The sequence below is a fragment of the Pteropus vampyrus genome, unplaced genomic scaffold (assembly GCF_000151845.1).
Source record: "Pteropus vampyrus isolate Shadow unplaced genomic scaffold, Pvam_2.0 Scaffold168, whole genome shotgun sequence".
Lineage (NCBI taxonomy): Eukaryota > Metazoa > Chordata > Mammalia > Chiroptera > Pteropodidae > Pteropus > Pteropus vampyrus.
Genome location: NW_011888949.1, coordinates 1119098 through 1134251, shown reverse-complemented (window position 1 = coordinate 1134251; position 15154 = coordinate 1119098). Strand labels below are relative to the sequence as shown.

Here is a 15154-nt window from a genome sequence, read left to right as displayed (position 1 = left end):
CTTTCTGCCTTTATTTACGCCCTCGCTGCTACGTGGGGCAGATGCCCTTAACTAATTGAAAAGGCAATTGAGTTCTAGTTGTTAAACTAATGGTTCATATTATTTTACAGAAACAGACAAAATACAGAAAAATTTTCAATTTTGGTAAGGATGAATGTCTTCATGTATTTTTTCCTTTAAGCATCATATTTCAGATATTCGATAAATTAAGTGATTAAGACTTCGGGTTATTGATATGTAAAGCAATTACTGGTCATTTACAAGTAACATGCCAGCTAAACATTACAAAAACGCACTCACAGAGGTAGGCAGGTGAACTCTGTCTGCCCGGAGGCCTCGCCAAGTGATCCATCTGGATGTCAGCAAATTGCTTACTAATGTGTTGACTCGGCCACCCTCAAAAGCAAAATGAAAAGCCTGGAATTTACAGCATATCAATGAATCAGTTGATAAGCTTTTACTGGTTTAATATCCTCCCAGTCTCGCTGCTTGGAGCCACTTCAAGCTAGCAACAGAATGTTTGCCATCTCCATGTGATAAAGGAAGTCGGAGCACTAAACAAACTCTAAGACCATTACGCTGTTTGGCGAGATGTAAAGGAAAAAAGTAAGAGAAATCTCACGCGGGAGGGTGTGGGAACGGGCAGCCCCTAAAGTCAACCACAGCGTCTGACAAATCGCTAACTTTTTAAACAACGGTCAGGACTTTCGGCTTGGGTGGAGATAATATAATGCATTTGAAAAGTTTTAATTGCAGCCATAAAAGACCATGCCTCAATTATATGACATATGCTAGCAGAACTTCTAGATAAGGATCAAAGGCATTCAAGGACCAACCACTGCATCCTGGGCAACGCTTGGCCTTCCTGGACACACTGGTGACAGGCGTGAGCGTGGCAGCTCCGGGGACGCCTCCGGGCGGCTTTGATCTGAGCTCACCGTGCACAGGACCAGTGTGTCGCCGCCGACAGCTCCGGCGCCCCCTCTGACAAAGCACCGCTGACTCAAGGTTAATTCTCTGACACTTTCGGGTGCAGAAGCCAGCCTCCGACCCGCCGGGTTCTTACTACAGCCTGGCCGGCCGTTTGGTTTAGAACCTACGCTCGGGTCCAGTTCCTGTGAGGAGGGTGCCGACGATATTTTAAAGCAAGGCATGCAAGAATTACTGTATGGAAGCACTGTTGTTTGTAGAAAAACGAGCCCTGTATTTTCTTAGCTAACACCCAAAAGATGCATGAAAACTAAAGAAAGAAAAGAGTTCATTAATCCTTCCATAACAGGAGAGCAAATGCAAGGCCAGTGGTTTCACAAGGAAGATAGATCGATGGATCAAAATAGAAGGGCTTGCGCTAATCTAATCTGTAGTATTAAAAACATATCCATCTTCTCGAGATCTTGAAACTTTAAAGGACGCGAGCAGTTCCTAATTTATTGTGCCTAAAAATATCCGATTATCCCTCTTGCCTTCCTTTTCTATTGATTAGACCTCTTCCCAAGTACAGCGAAGAAGTGTTCACCCATCTGCCAGTGGACTGGAATTTTATAAAGCTCAGTGCCTTTAGTGTAAAGAAATATCCTTAGTGTGTGGCCAATTACTTCCTACTTTTCTAGTGTTAAAATAGCCTTTCTTTTACGAGATGATTCTGATGGTACGTGGTGTTTTAACTCTTACTTGGCAAAGTAGAAAGTTTTAAAAGTGGGCAACGACTTTGTTGAAGCCCCAGGTTTCTCTTTGACAGTTCTGTAGACTCCAAAAGTCTGGACACCATTGGCACAAGGAATCGAGATGGACCGTGGCAGAGGAAGGGGAATACGTTGCCATGTCTGGGTTTCGTCGGCTGCTGGAGGCCACCGATCCGACATTTGTGCGCTGTCGATCGTGGGGTGTACTCATGATTTATTTCTCCTGGTCATTTGCAACTTCATTTTTTTAGTCCAAAATGAATTTGCATTCACTTAACATTCACCCATGGGCAGAATGGAGACACAGCTTAGAAACGTGTCTGGTGGTTGCACACGTGACCCCAGGTGGGTAAGGGTGGCACATCCGGTGCTTTTGGCAACGTGCATTTTGCTTTGTAAACCTTCCGATAGATCTCTGATAGTTCGTTGCTCTCGAGTTCTGTGCGCATTTAAGTTGTAGGGAGGGCGACAGAGTGAACAGGCGCGTGAAAAGTCGCAGGTGTCAGAGCTCGGGCCGAAAGGCAGGTCTCCACGGGAAAACCTGGCGTTTCTAGAATGTCACTGACGATGTCACGAAGCTAGTCTCTCACGCAAAGGAGCCTCGATAAAGTCCTTGTTCATGTTGCCTCTGGAATGTACTTATTTTTAAACGGGTTAAGTCACCAGGAACCCCGTGGACACAGATTCTCCCGGAGCTGGACTTTAGTACACATGCTCAGTTCTGGAAAACTGGACGGAAAAAGGACGAGAAACCCAGCCCAAGAGTTATATTTTTATTTTAAGTACTTTAGTCCGCGACTTCTAGAATTTAATTGACACGTGACATTGTGTAAATTTAAGGTGTACAATGTGATGATTCGATACACTTAAACGTTGCGAAATGGTCGGGACGGTAGAGTTAGTGACACGTGCGTCATCTCACACAGCTGCCATTGCTTTGCTGTGGTGAGAACACTTAAGAGTTACTATCTCAGCAGCTTTGACACACGTAGACTACAGTACCGCTGACCGTGGTCGCCACGCTCTGCATTAGACCCTGCTACTTACTCATCTTCCAGTTGTAGGTTTGTGCCTTTTGCCAGCAGCTCCCCGATTCCTCCCTCGGTCCCTGGCAACCACTGTTCTGCTCTTTTTGCCGTGAGTTTGACTTTCTTAGATTCCACGTGTGAGTGATATCATATAGTCTGTGTCTTTCGCCGTCTGATTTATTTCACTTAGCATAACGCCCTCAGGGTCCGTCGTGTTGTCACAAATGGTAGCATTTCTTTCTTTCCCGTGGCTGAATAATATTTCATTATGTACACACACCACATCTTTACCCCTTCGCCCTGGGAGGAACACTCCAGTTGCTTCCACGTCTCGGCTTCGGCGAATCACGCTGCAGTGAGCGCAGGAGTGCGAGCATCTCTCTGAGATGCCGATTTCATTTGCTTTGGATAGGGACCCAGACGTAGGATTGCTGGATCAAAAGGTGGTTGCTCTATATTTGATCTCTTGAGGCACCTCCATGCTATTTTCCACAGTGGCTGCACCAGTTTACATCCCCAGCGGTGCACGAGGGCTCCCTTTTCCCCACGTCCTTGCCAACACTCGTTACTTCTTGTCTTTTTGATAATGGGCATTGTGACAGGCGTGAGGTGATAGCTCATTGTGGTTCTGATTTGCATTTCCCTGATGATTAGAGATGGTGAGCCCCTTTGCATGTACCTATTGGCCATGTTTATGTCTTTGGTAAAATGTCTATTCGGATCCTCTGCCCGTTTTTAAATGAGATGTTTTCTGTTTTTGGTTATTAAGTCATATGACTTGCTCATATAGTTTAGATGTGAACCCCTTATCAGGCATGTGGTTTACGAATATTTTCTCCCATGCTGCAGGCTGCCTTTTCACTTCGTCGATTGCTCTCGAAGTTTTTAGTGTGATATAGTCCGATGTATTTATTTCTGCTTTTGTTGCTTGTGCTTTTGGTATCATATCGAAAAAATCGTTGCTAAGACCAGCGTCAAAGAGATTTTCCCCTGTTTTCTTCTGGGAGTTTTGTGTTTTCAGGTCTTAAGTCTTTAGTCCATTTTGAATGAATTTATGTTACATCCTCCTGGCGAGCATTACATAACGCCCTTCTCTGTCTCTCGTCTCAGCTTCTGAGTTAGTCCGTTTTGTCTCGGGAAGGAGAGGGGTCTCCGCCCTCCTTCGGTTTCCACTCGTAGGGGTTATCCGCCCCCGCCTTCACTTGGCGCATGCGTGCATCCTCAAAGCGAAAGCGAGCCTCCTGGAGGTGGCCTGTCGTTGGATCTTGCTTTTTCTTTTCTTTTTTTCCTCTAATCCATCCAGCCATCCTATGCCTTTTGATGGAAGAGACTAATCCGTTTACGTTCAGAGTGATCATTGACCGGCGAAGGCCGAGGCCCTCTTTCCGGTTCGCCGTCGCCTGACCCTTTGCGAATCGATGGTGTCCCGCAGTGGCACGCTTTGCTCCCTCCTCCTCGCGGATCCGCAGCAGGGTTTCGCTTTGTGGTTACCGCGTGTGTCTACATCCTCCTTTACCTAATTATTTTTTGTTTTTTTTTTAATCTTTGATAAAACTTTACCTTGCAGCTGTTACTGTTTTTTAAACTCTGATATTTTTATCTTATAGTTTCTGTTTCTCAAAATACCAGCTATTGGCTTCATTTGCCAGTTGTACTTCTTTCCTAATAAATTACCTCTTTTACCTTTCTACTTTCTACTTCCTGCTTTAAAACATTTTTTTTTTTTTTTTTTTACCGTCGTTTATGTAGCTTTCTGATTAGAGTGGCGGGTTCATGATTTTCCGTCTTCCGTACCAAATGGACTTGACATTGTCCTGTAGGCACAGCTTTAGCTCTACAGCACAGAATGCCAAGGTTCTCGTGTTCGCCGACGCCAGAGTGTGTGTCGCTTGGATGCTGAATTTCTAAATACACTTGAAAATTCGTTTAGTGATTTTCTATTTTACGTCATTTTTTGCATTTGCCTCATTTTTTTTTGAGCATGCCTTTACAGAGAATTTTTTGTTTCATTTGGTTCAAACGTGTCCCTTGCGAGCAGCTGTCAGCTGAGTTTTTCAACGTAGTTCCGGGACTCTTTCATAGGAGACTTTATCTCCCTCGCGTTTGTCGTCATTACCGTTACGTTTAGTCCCACGAACTCCCCTTTCCTCCCCCCTTCCCCTCTCCCGTCGCCTTTTCTTCACCTCTGACCTCTGCTAGAGCTCTTTTTGTTATCACCACACGCATATCTACCCTGGCCTTGGTAATTGCTGATTCTCTCCTGCACACACTGGTAGCCAGTTGCTTGGCGCAGTGAGGGGAGTGGCCGGCGGGGACGCGGGAAGAGCCCTGTGATCGCCCCGCTTTAGAGTCGGGCCCACGGCCACGTCCCTCCGGGATCGCTGTGCGCTCTGGGCACTTTAAGGAAGTCACCCTCACCTAGGGACGTAACAGGATGGCGCGAGGGCGCAGAGGTCTGCACCGCAGGACACCACGAGGCCCGTGGCGCATGCGTCAGGGTCTCCCCAGAGCGCCGGACTGGTGGGGCCGCGCATGCGCCACCCTCGGGCACCTTCGTGCCGCTTGTCCTTCCAGGTGAGCGCAGGCGGGACAGGAGCCGGCGAGCTCCGAACAAGCGTGTGGGGGACGTCCGCAAACGACGGTGCCAGGAAACGACTGTGAGGCATGTCCCCCCGGGGCCCGAGGCCAACATCCGTTCAGGACGCCCGGCGCTCGCATGGCGCTGAGATAAAAATACAGACGGCCACTCCCCCTGAGCGGTCAGCGTAAAGGCGGACGGACGGGGACAATACCGTAGCACTTCCGAGCGCCCGCGGTGTGTTTGGCCTTCATAAGTGCGACTCTAATGCTTGGGACATTTCTGCAAGGCGGAGGTCATTCCTTCGTGTCACCGATGAGGACACCGAGGCGAGGACCGGCCGCTATTTGCCTGAAGCCACAGAGCCAGTGGCGGTGGCCTTAGCTGGCTCCTTCCTCTCCCCCATGCCTGTCCTCTGTGCGTACGGGACAGCAACGGAAAGCAGTTAAGCCCTCAAAAAGGTAAAAATAAAAGCTAGAACATGGCTGAAGCGAGGGTGGAAACTGAAGTTGTTCAGGTCTAAAACGCACGCGCGGTGCGGCCCCGCGGCGGGGCTTTGTCTTCATCGAGTTCGCCCGCATCTCCGCCTGCGCTTCGGGACGTGGAAACCGAAGTCTGTTTCTAGTCTCTCCCCTGCAGGGATCAGTTTATCTAAGCGATGGTCACAAAGTGGCTAAATAAGAGCTGCCGTGAATTTAACCTCCTTCGGATTTCCTGGATTTCGAGCCTTCACTGGACAGAGCCTGGAAGTGTTTATTTATTGACCCCGCGGGCTGGGAAGCGGGTTAAAGCTGCCCAGGAGCTTCGTTTAGCGGCATCTCCGCCCCCGGAGAAGCCCGCAGTGAGGCGCGTGTCGCTGGCGCCACCTGGGCCGCCCGCCCGACCGCGGGCCCCTCGCTGGCACGGGGACACTAGCGGAGAACTCAAGGGTCTGCACCCACCTTCTCTTCAAAGAATTTTCTCCTCAGCTTGGCGTCCGTGGGAGGCAGCGTCCTCCTCAGGTCTCGGTACCACTTTCTCACCACGTGTCCCCTCCAGCAGGCTTGGATCCTAGAATGCGGGCGTTGGAGAGTGACTCGGTCAGGGCGGCGGGCACAGGCACGGCAGACCACGGGGACGATGGCCGATGGCCGAGGAGAGGGCCAAGTCCCCGCCGTCAGCACAGGGTTGACCCCCAGGCGTCCCAGGGCGCAGGGGAGCGTCCCGGGGGCGGGGCCAAGGCCGGGGCGGGGGCGGGGGCGGGGCCGGGCGGGGCCCTTCGGACCTGGTGGCGCACTTCGCTTTGAACAGCCGCGCCCCGTCGTGGATCACTCTGGTTTGATACTGGTTCCTTCTGCACAGGGGACAGGTTTTCTTATTCGTGAACTTCTCGAAAGCCTGAAGGCATGCCTGAAGAGAAACATTTCATTTACAATCTTACGAGTAATTACTTATAAACAACATTTTTACTTCTGATGTAATTACAGTGTTCTTTTTCTCTCTTAATTATGAGACTTAGTCCAATTAAGATTGTGAAGAAGTTTCATCAGGTGTTGACACCATCCTCGTGAAACTTGTTCCCAAAGTGATGTTTTACCGGGACATAACGCAACACATCAAAAAGGGCCGGAAACCCCTCGTGTCATGGCTGATGACCCCCGTGGACAAGGCCGCCGCGCGGTCAGATCGTAGGATGCGGCCTGTCACTCAATCTTATGTGCGTCACTAACAGCGGTCCGTCACAAGCATTTGTGGTTCTTCTGTCACGTAAAATTCACCGTTTCCAAAACAGGCTGAATGTATTGTAGCCCAAAGTCATATTTCTAACCGTAAATGGTGATTATGGATAAAACAAGCGACCTTTTTAGGGACCTAGTGAGCGGGACTCGGCTGCGTCCCCTAAGCTGCAGAATGACAGTCGCACACTCTGATGCGAGGGAAGCCGGATTGACTCACTCTGTGAAACACGTGGGAGCATGAAAGCAGCACCTGTTCATGGGAAGACAAACAAAATGTTTGAAGTTTAAATTAGTTGAAAAGAGAAGCAGCATAAACACATTAATTAAAAGAAAAATGTTGAATGCTTAAAAGGTAAGCTGTGTTGTTTCTTTGAAAAATTAAAAAAGCAAATTAATAACCTTGATATTTATAATATTTAGTGTCCAAGTTTAGCACGGCACAGGTATATAATCTCAACAAGAAAAACTAAGTTAACCACAATCCGAAACATCAAACACACACATGAAGTTTGCTATTAAGCCATTAAAATGTGTGTGTGTTTAAGAGCGAAACAATTACGAAGTAGACGTGTTTCCTGGGCAGACCCTAAGAGAGGGCGCAGGCTGGAAGCGGGGAGCAGAGGGGGAAAGGCAATTCCTTTTTCAAGGCTTTGTTCAACTACATTGAAATTTTAAAGAACCACAGCTTTTTGAGATAGAATTCTGACACTGAAAGTTAAATAGCAATAAATTCTAGAGACATATGAATTGCGTTTTCTTTTTTAAATGTGGGACTTTCCCCTTTCTGTGATCCAAATTCCCCACCAAACAGTGATATTCTGGGGTGTGATAAAAAGACCTGGAAGCTTAGACTGAATACAGAAAAAGGCAATTGGTTCTTCTGGGAGGGAGGGCGGAGGGGAGCCAGCTTCTGTCCACCCCCCTCTCCCTAAGCTTCTCCGTGGGCAGAGGCTCTCCTCTGACACCCCTGGGTGAGGCTGATCCCAGACACCCAGGCCGCCTGATCTGGGGAAAACTTCCTGTTTCTTAAAGTGACCACTTTAAACATGCTCTAGGTCCATCCGTGTTGTCACAATGGGAAGGTTTCATTCTTTTTTACGGCCGAGTAATATTCGGTTATATACACGATTAGATTATTCTATCGGAAATATCTGGTTCGTGACAGAGCTGTTTAATGGGGGCGTTTAACTCATCACACACTACTTTAATTGGTGGAAAAGAAAATGTAAGCGCTTGAGGGTCACATAGCAAGAACTGGAAAAAAGCCTTGGACCTTTTTTTTGTACTTGATGCCTCGTATTAAAGTGTACGTGTGAGAATATTGGACTCTGAGGCCCCAGTTTAGAGTCTGCTGGGTAGAGAGGGGCCGCCGGGCTTGCTTATCTAATCTCCCCGCTGAACACCTGGGGGCGAAGTTCAAATTCTTCCTTGCAGATGGGGCAGGGCTGCGTGGAGTCCCCTTGCGAGATGGACCTCTGTTTCACTTTTCCCCACTCGTCTGGGGACAGTGGCAACGGGGGAGGGTCAAACAGGCCCAGCTTCTGCGCTGAAGTTAAACAACACAAAACACGAGTTAAAATACATTTTAGGACACGGTACTCGCATATAACTTGAATGACATCTTGTAAACATTAATGCAGAACACATCGCGTGCTTTATTCTGCCGTGGACGGACTCCTGCTTTCCCAAGGCACAGAGGGGGCGATGGGGTTCCCTGACGTCCATGTTCCATGCCCCGTTCACGAAGCATCCCGAATCCGTTCCTTCCGCAGGCAGGGCTGCGGTCCAGTTTCGTAGAAGGAAAAGTGAATGCTGAGTTCCACGTGCGCCGGCTACAGGGGCTCCTCACCTGTCACCTGCGGCCTCCTCACCTGTCACCTGCGGCCTCCTCGCCTCTCACCTGGTGTACCCTTCCGCCCCAGCATCGCCTTCTCCCAGGCCGCGGCTTTCTGCCACCACGGGACTTTATGGAATGAGTGTCCACCGAGTTCTTCCTTTGCTAAAGAACGCTTACGGTGTATAATTGCTGTCAGGATAAATCTGTCCCTTCCACGGCATCTGCGTGCGCGCCACCCGTCCGCGGCGGCCGGAGCACGGAGCGTGTGTTTCAGTAGGAATGTGCACTCGAAAAGCACCCGCGGGGACAGGAGCACTGTGTCCCCCCCTCAGGGGAGGGTGACTTCCACGGCTGTCTTCAGGGGTGGACAGGGAAGTGTGGCGTCTGGAGCGGGAGCGCTCAGGGCGCAAGGAAGAGCTCCTGGAAACAAGCTTTGATGGGTGGAACGTGAAAGTCAAGTGCGGGCTGGGGACGAGGTCAAGGTCACCTCCCAGAGGGCGGACAAATAAGCTGAAGCAGGAGACGAAATAAGACAACGAAGGGGTCAGTCTAACAGGGCCGACGTCTGAAGTGCCGGCCTTTCCGGAGGAAAGCAGAAAACCGAGAGGAAACATTGTAAACAGTGCAAACATTTCCCAGCAGAGGACGGTTTCGAGTGTGCGGGCCCCGCAGGGCCAGACGGAGGACCCGCGCCGGTGCCATCGCCGTGGACGCTCAGAGCTGCAGGCAGAGCAGATGCGAGAAGCTTCTGGAGGGCGGGCGGAGACACCGAGGCGGGGCTCGGAGGAGATGCGGCATCTGGGTGCAGAGTGCGGGGCCTCGTGCGGGGGGCGCAGGCGCCAGAGGCGGTTCCCGCGTCCGGACCCCTTGGCTGCCCATCGGACGCGAGGGCGGGACAGGCACGTCCTCCCTTTCTCAGGAAGCCAGCGCCGGGCCCCCTCCCCACAGCAGGCTGAGGGGCCCCACCGGCCAGGGCCTCAGGCGCGGTGCTGCTGGGGACAGAGCGGCGCGTCCGGCGGGAGCAGGGTGACGCGCCGGTCTAGAAGGACCTGCTCCAAAGAGCACCCCTGTGTTTAATGGGGCGGGAGAACATGCTCCGGAAGGAGATCTTCGACGGCACATGTCGGGTCTTTTCCTATCGGTTAAGGCGCATCGCAAGACTGAATTAAAACAGCGAGATAGGGACCTAGAAACTGAAGCCCAGAAATCACGCGCGCCATCTCCCATGTGAACAAACGTGGGAAACCCGGCAAGGGCGGAGGTGGCAAAGGGCGGGTCTGGGTTGGAGGGAAGAGCCCAGGGTCATCTTTTGTACCAGGCGACGTTCCCGGCGCCATATGCAGAACATGGAGGGCTCACCGCGAAGGCGCCAAATGAAGGTGAATAGCGGGGAAGTGGGGGCGTCTCTGTGATCTCCGAGAGGGTGAGGGTCTCTTAGTCCCCCCCGCCCCCAAGCATGAACGATAAAGAGAAACCTGATGGATGGAACAGCGATCGGAATGAAGACGTTATTCAATAGAAAATAACATAAAATTAAGTGACGGCGACAGACGGGGAGGGGACATCAATGTTACGTATAGATAATAATTAAGAGCATATGGTCCAACCTCATAGTAACCAATATGCATGATAATTAAAAACAATTTAAGAGCTCCTAAAAGAATGACTGATTTATTCTCTTTTATAACCCTATTTATTTTCCAAATTGGGAAATTCTTCCTGATGCCTAATTTAGATCTCTCCTGCTAAGCTGACCACGCAGAGGCCCCCTGATCTCTCCAACTACACACGCATGGCAGAAGACGCCACTGGAGCGTTAGGTGACGTTGCCCCCAAGCCCCCGCCTGGCCTTGAGCTGGGAAGCCACCAGCCTGTGAGCAGCAGCCTCCCCCGCCACGCGGTGCCTCTGTCCCTCACACCTGCGCTAGGACACAGTACCCCCGGACATGCCTATTTTCCACACCCAGCGTCATTTTACAGTCTTCTCTAATTTTCCGTTTAAAATAATTTCAGGACCTGCAAAAGGCTGTACAAACAGAGTGAAGAATCCTCAGGCGCCTTTCAGCCAGTGTCCCCACCTACACGACCCTAGAACCTCGGTCAAAGTCTCACTCGGGGCCCTTTTTTCTGACTGAGATTATACACCGCGTTCAGTGGCCACGTCCCTTTCGTCTCCTGCGCTCTGGGACTGTTCCTCCATCTTTATTTGCTTTTCTTAACCTGACGCTTTTGAAGAGCGCTGGCCAGGAGCTGCGTACATATCCTTCGGTTTGGGTTTGTCTGTTCTTTCCTCACGATCAAATTCAGCCTGCGTCCGGGCAAGAACACCGCGGGGGGAGGCTGTGCCTTTCTCCGAGCAGGCCTGGAGGCACGTGACGTTGGCGTGTGTCACGATCAGGGACGGGCACTTTGGTCACCTGGTCAAGGCGCTCTGTGCCCAGCGTCACCCTGGTAAAGCTGTCATTGCTCCCCGGCAATGACTTCGTAGCTGTGGGGAGACACGGTGCCATTGTGTCCCCACGGGATTTCCCCGCCGGTTCCAGAGTCACTGGTGGGCGTCGCTGCTGTGCTGTCTGCCAGTGATTTTCATTTCTAGTCCGTCTCCTATATCTGTTAGTTGTCATCCTGCTGTAAGAAAGAGCTTTTCTTTCCCTTTATTTATTCAGTTATTTCTGTTAGTGCAGATGCACGGATATTTACTTTATCCGACTGTTTTTACTGATTTTACTTATCATTACAATTTTTATCTTCTTGTTCCGATTGTCCCCATCATCATTTCTAAGCTTCAGTACATACGTACCTTTTTGTAAGATTCTAAATTAAAATAGATTATTTCTGTACCAGAAAAAAAATCATACTATTAATCTCAATTAAAATTCTTTAGCTCTAATAAGCCAAAACATGGCGAGATCGGCTTACCTAAAGTTAATGGAGGCGGTTTTGGGTCAAGAACGTATTCTTTTTCCGGATCTTCCACTTTTGGGCCCGGTGTCGTTTTGTGAAGTCCCGTATCTATCACTGCTTTCGTATTTCTTTTTAGAGATTTGGATCTGTCCTCTCTTTTTGGTACATTTGTCTTAGAATGATCTGCTACTGAAAGATTTCGAAGTTGGAGATCGTGTAAAATGTGATCTTGTAAAGCAACCGCAGTGACCGCTAATTTATCTAATTTACCTTGTTTGGATGAATGACCCTAAAAAGTAGGAAAGAGCCACATATACAGACCGTTATGGAATGTATCATTTAGAAGAAAACGGAGGGTCTGGGACTCGACCCTGAAAACCTACTGCACCAGACTGAATGGTAAACGGTGCTCGGCCCATCGCTACCCCAGTCAGAGCAAGCTCGGCCTCACCATTTGTGCTAACGACAGAGTAATAGCTTTCCATTTAATTACCGAGTCCTTAATTATAATACAAATAAATTCATTATGGCCTCTAAACACTGTGCAGGCCTGAACACATTCTGTTTCGCTAGAATTAAATTAGACTCCGAGCAAGTCTGGCTTGTTATATTAAAGAGAATCTTGCATTTAAGGAGATGCTTTTTTTGGTGAAAACATATAGAAAAAAACTGCCTTGCAGCTAAGAGATGCTTGTAGTAAATACTACAGCTGATAGATCCTCCTTCGAGCAAGGTTTGCAGATTATTTTTTACACTCAAATAACAGCCGAGTTAAATAGATATTCACGAGTTAAACAATGCATATATTTTTAAAAAGAGTTGCGTACCTTATTTTTTAACATGCTGAAGCAGGAAAAGTTGTTGCTGGGTTATATCGAATTATGTCATCGTCATATTACATTCCTTTAATTCTTCTACTGTGGAAACATAGTCAACGTGACGTCAGAGCTGGCGGGCACGTGAACATGAGAATGACCCACCGCTGGACAGGATGGAGTGACACGGACGCGCGCACCCCTCGGGCCAGAGACCAGGGCTTGGGAAGCGGAATACGGCCTCGAGAGGTGACACTCACACGGGGGCCCGAAGGACAGAGGACAAGGAACCTGCGACACTACGGGTTCAACAGCCACAGAGGGACTCGGGAACTCAGCACGTGCCCACCGCTTAGGGAGAAAGGGGACAGTGGGTGCACCGGAATGGAAGCGGGGTGCTGGGGACTTCAGTCCCCACGATGCAGACGTGTGAACATGGGGAACGATCTCGGGTTCCGGGCTTGCTCTGCCCGGTTGCTGGGCAGGGGACTCGACATATCTGAGCCTCAGTTTCCCCTCGTTGAAGCAGGTATAAGCACACACGGTGCGCAGGACCAGGCTGGGCGAGAAGGATCTCACGTGGGCCCTTTGCGCACGGAAGATGCTCCGTAAATGGTTATTCTGGCTCTATTTCCCTTCGAAGCTGGTGGAAGAGTTTGGAATCGGCCCTTTCAGTTTTTACACAAGGGTATGTTTTATGAACATAAGGTCCAGAATATACTGGAAAGGGGAGAAACAGGAGTTATTGAAGTAATCTAGGAAATAGCGCTGCGGGCCTAAGTGTCAAACTAGACAGGAATTAATCCGAAATAAGTGTCTAAGGATCGACACCTCTGTTAAATTAGTCTGACAGGTGAACCCTCTGCGGAGCGAGTGTAGAGCGAGGAAAGTGGAGACAACTCCGAGGTCGCCAGGGCTCAGCAGCTGCCAAGATGACAGATGACAGCGGTGGCCGCAGCCTTGTTCCCTGTCAATTCTGGCATCGAGCGGTGCATGACAAGTTTCTGTCCAGCATTTCATCGTGACAGGCCAGGTAGAAGGTATTTAAAGGGCTGAAAGACCACTGCCAGAATTTCCCCTACTTCTTTTAAAACGCCTGGAACCCGGCAGAATACAGTTGCCATCACACTAAAAGTCGTCTGATGACCATAGCTGGCTGTCTGCCGTCTACAGTTTTTTCTCTTGTCTACACTGTAAGCCACTGTGATTTAAAAACAAGGTCAGAGCTTTGAAAAACGGTGTCCCTTGTAAATCCTACAGTAGCATTAAATTTCAGAGTTGGAAACTTCAAATATTTAGTCCAACTCCATTTTATAAATGAGAAAACATGTCCAGAGATTAGGTGACTCTCAAGGTTACATAACCAGTTGGTGGCAGCGATAGGGTCAGAAACTTAATCCTTGTCCAGTATTAAGAACTAAAATCAATAGGAATATTCTTTTTGAAAACTCCAGTATTTACCCCTAGATAAAAGAGGTGGGGCTTGGTAAAAAAGAACCTTCTGGTGTCAAAGTAATTAGTTACCAATCTGTCTCAGTGACCTTAAGCTAATTAATAAACATGCTAATTAAAAACAGGCACACAAGAGATACAAACATACAATTTAAAAATACAATTTGACACACTGTCTCATGCCTGGTAACTTATGAAATCCTCGTTTGCGCATTTTCATGCGACTCCACCTGGGGTGGCCAGAAGCACACAGACAGATGTAGAATTACAAGGTTAAAATCCTCTGAAAACTTCAAGCATACCTCTGGACTTGGTTCCCTTTTAAGAAATTGGTAGCGTTTGGTTTGGGGAATTATCGATTTTAGATTGGTAATGTTTTGAGGCCCTCCCAAGGCACGGTCGCCCAAGGCTGTCCCGGAGACCGAGCACCCTGAGGGCTGCTCTCCGGGAAGACTACCCGCCATCCTCCAGGGTATCCTGGGTCGTCACCAAGGGGCACTCCGCAGCCCCCCTACCCCCAACCCCAGTCCCCCCTAACCCAGCTCTGCTTCTGCGCCCTTCCTTTTAACTCTGCTGGGGAACTGTCCCCTCCCCGACCCTTCTCCCTAACCCGACTCGGTGGCATCCGCACAGGCAAGCGAGCCCGCCCTCCGCATACCCACCGCGGCCTTCCGCGCAGCCTCTGCGCCTCGCCGTTGCCTAGCAACCACCGGTCGTCCCCGCCCCCCCAGCGCGCATGCTCAACGGCCGGATCCTGCCCCGCGCACGGTCCCCTTCCTGCCTCCGCCTGTCGCCAGCCCCGCGGGGCTCACTGCCGCACCACGCATGCTCGCGCGCCCGGGCGGAGCACCCCGAGCGCCAGACGCGTCCTGCGCCCCGGAGCCGGGTGTCGTAGGGGCCACGCGCTTTTCTTCTTGAGCCTCGTGCTGGGCTGACTGGCTTCTTGGATGTGTAGTTTTCAGCACGTTTGGCAAAACTTCGGCCATATTTACTCAAATATCTTTTCTGCCTCTTATCCCAATCCTTCTCTGCTCTGGACTCGGGTTACATTTACATGACTTCTGTATACATGTGCTGTGCACGTATCCAGACGTTTCTGACGCGGCCGGTCAACTTGACGGTGGTGCGAAGGCCATACGC

At 49.8% G+C, this 15154-nt stretch overlaps 1 protein-coding gene across 8 annotated transcripts in view; it reads right to left on the bottom strand.

Moving 5' to 3' along the window:
* RNF32 (ring finger protein 32) overlaps window positions 1-14733 on the bottom strand; it is a 23403-nt gene extending 8670 nt beyond the window's left edge. The window contains exons 1-8 of one of the 8 annotated variants that reach the window (XM_023536727.1): window positions 14625-14642; window positions 12912-13282; window positions 12575-12664; window positions 11763-12036; window positions 8410-8552; window positions 7224-7256; window positions 6553-6677; window positions 6230-6338 (exon numbers count right to left, since the gene is read on the bottom strand). In XM_023536727.1, the coding sequence (XP_023392495.1) occupies window positions 6230-6338; window positions 6553-6677; window positions 7224-7256; window positions 8410-8552; window positions 11763-12036; window positions 12575-12589 (699 nt within the window). In that variant the 5' untranslated portion in view covers window positions 12590-12664; window positions 12912-13282; window positions 14625-14642. Of the gene's footprint in view, window positions 1-6229; window positions 6339-6552; window positions 6678-7223; window positions 7257-8409; window positions 8553-11762; window positions 12037-12574; window positions 12665-12822; window positions 14172-14316; window positions 14536-14624; window positions 14645-14672 lie in introns of those variants that run through there. The other 7 variants (XM_011370389.2, XM_023536729.1, XM_023536724.1 and 4 more) reach the window with 7 other exon arrangements.
* Between the last annotated feature and the right edge of the window lie 421 nt (window positions 14734-15154).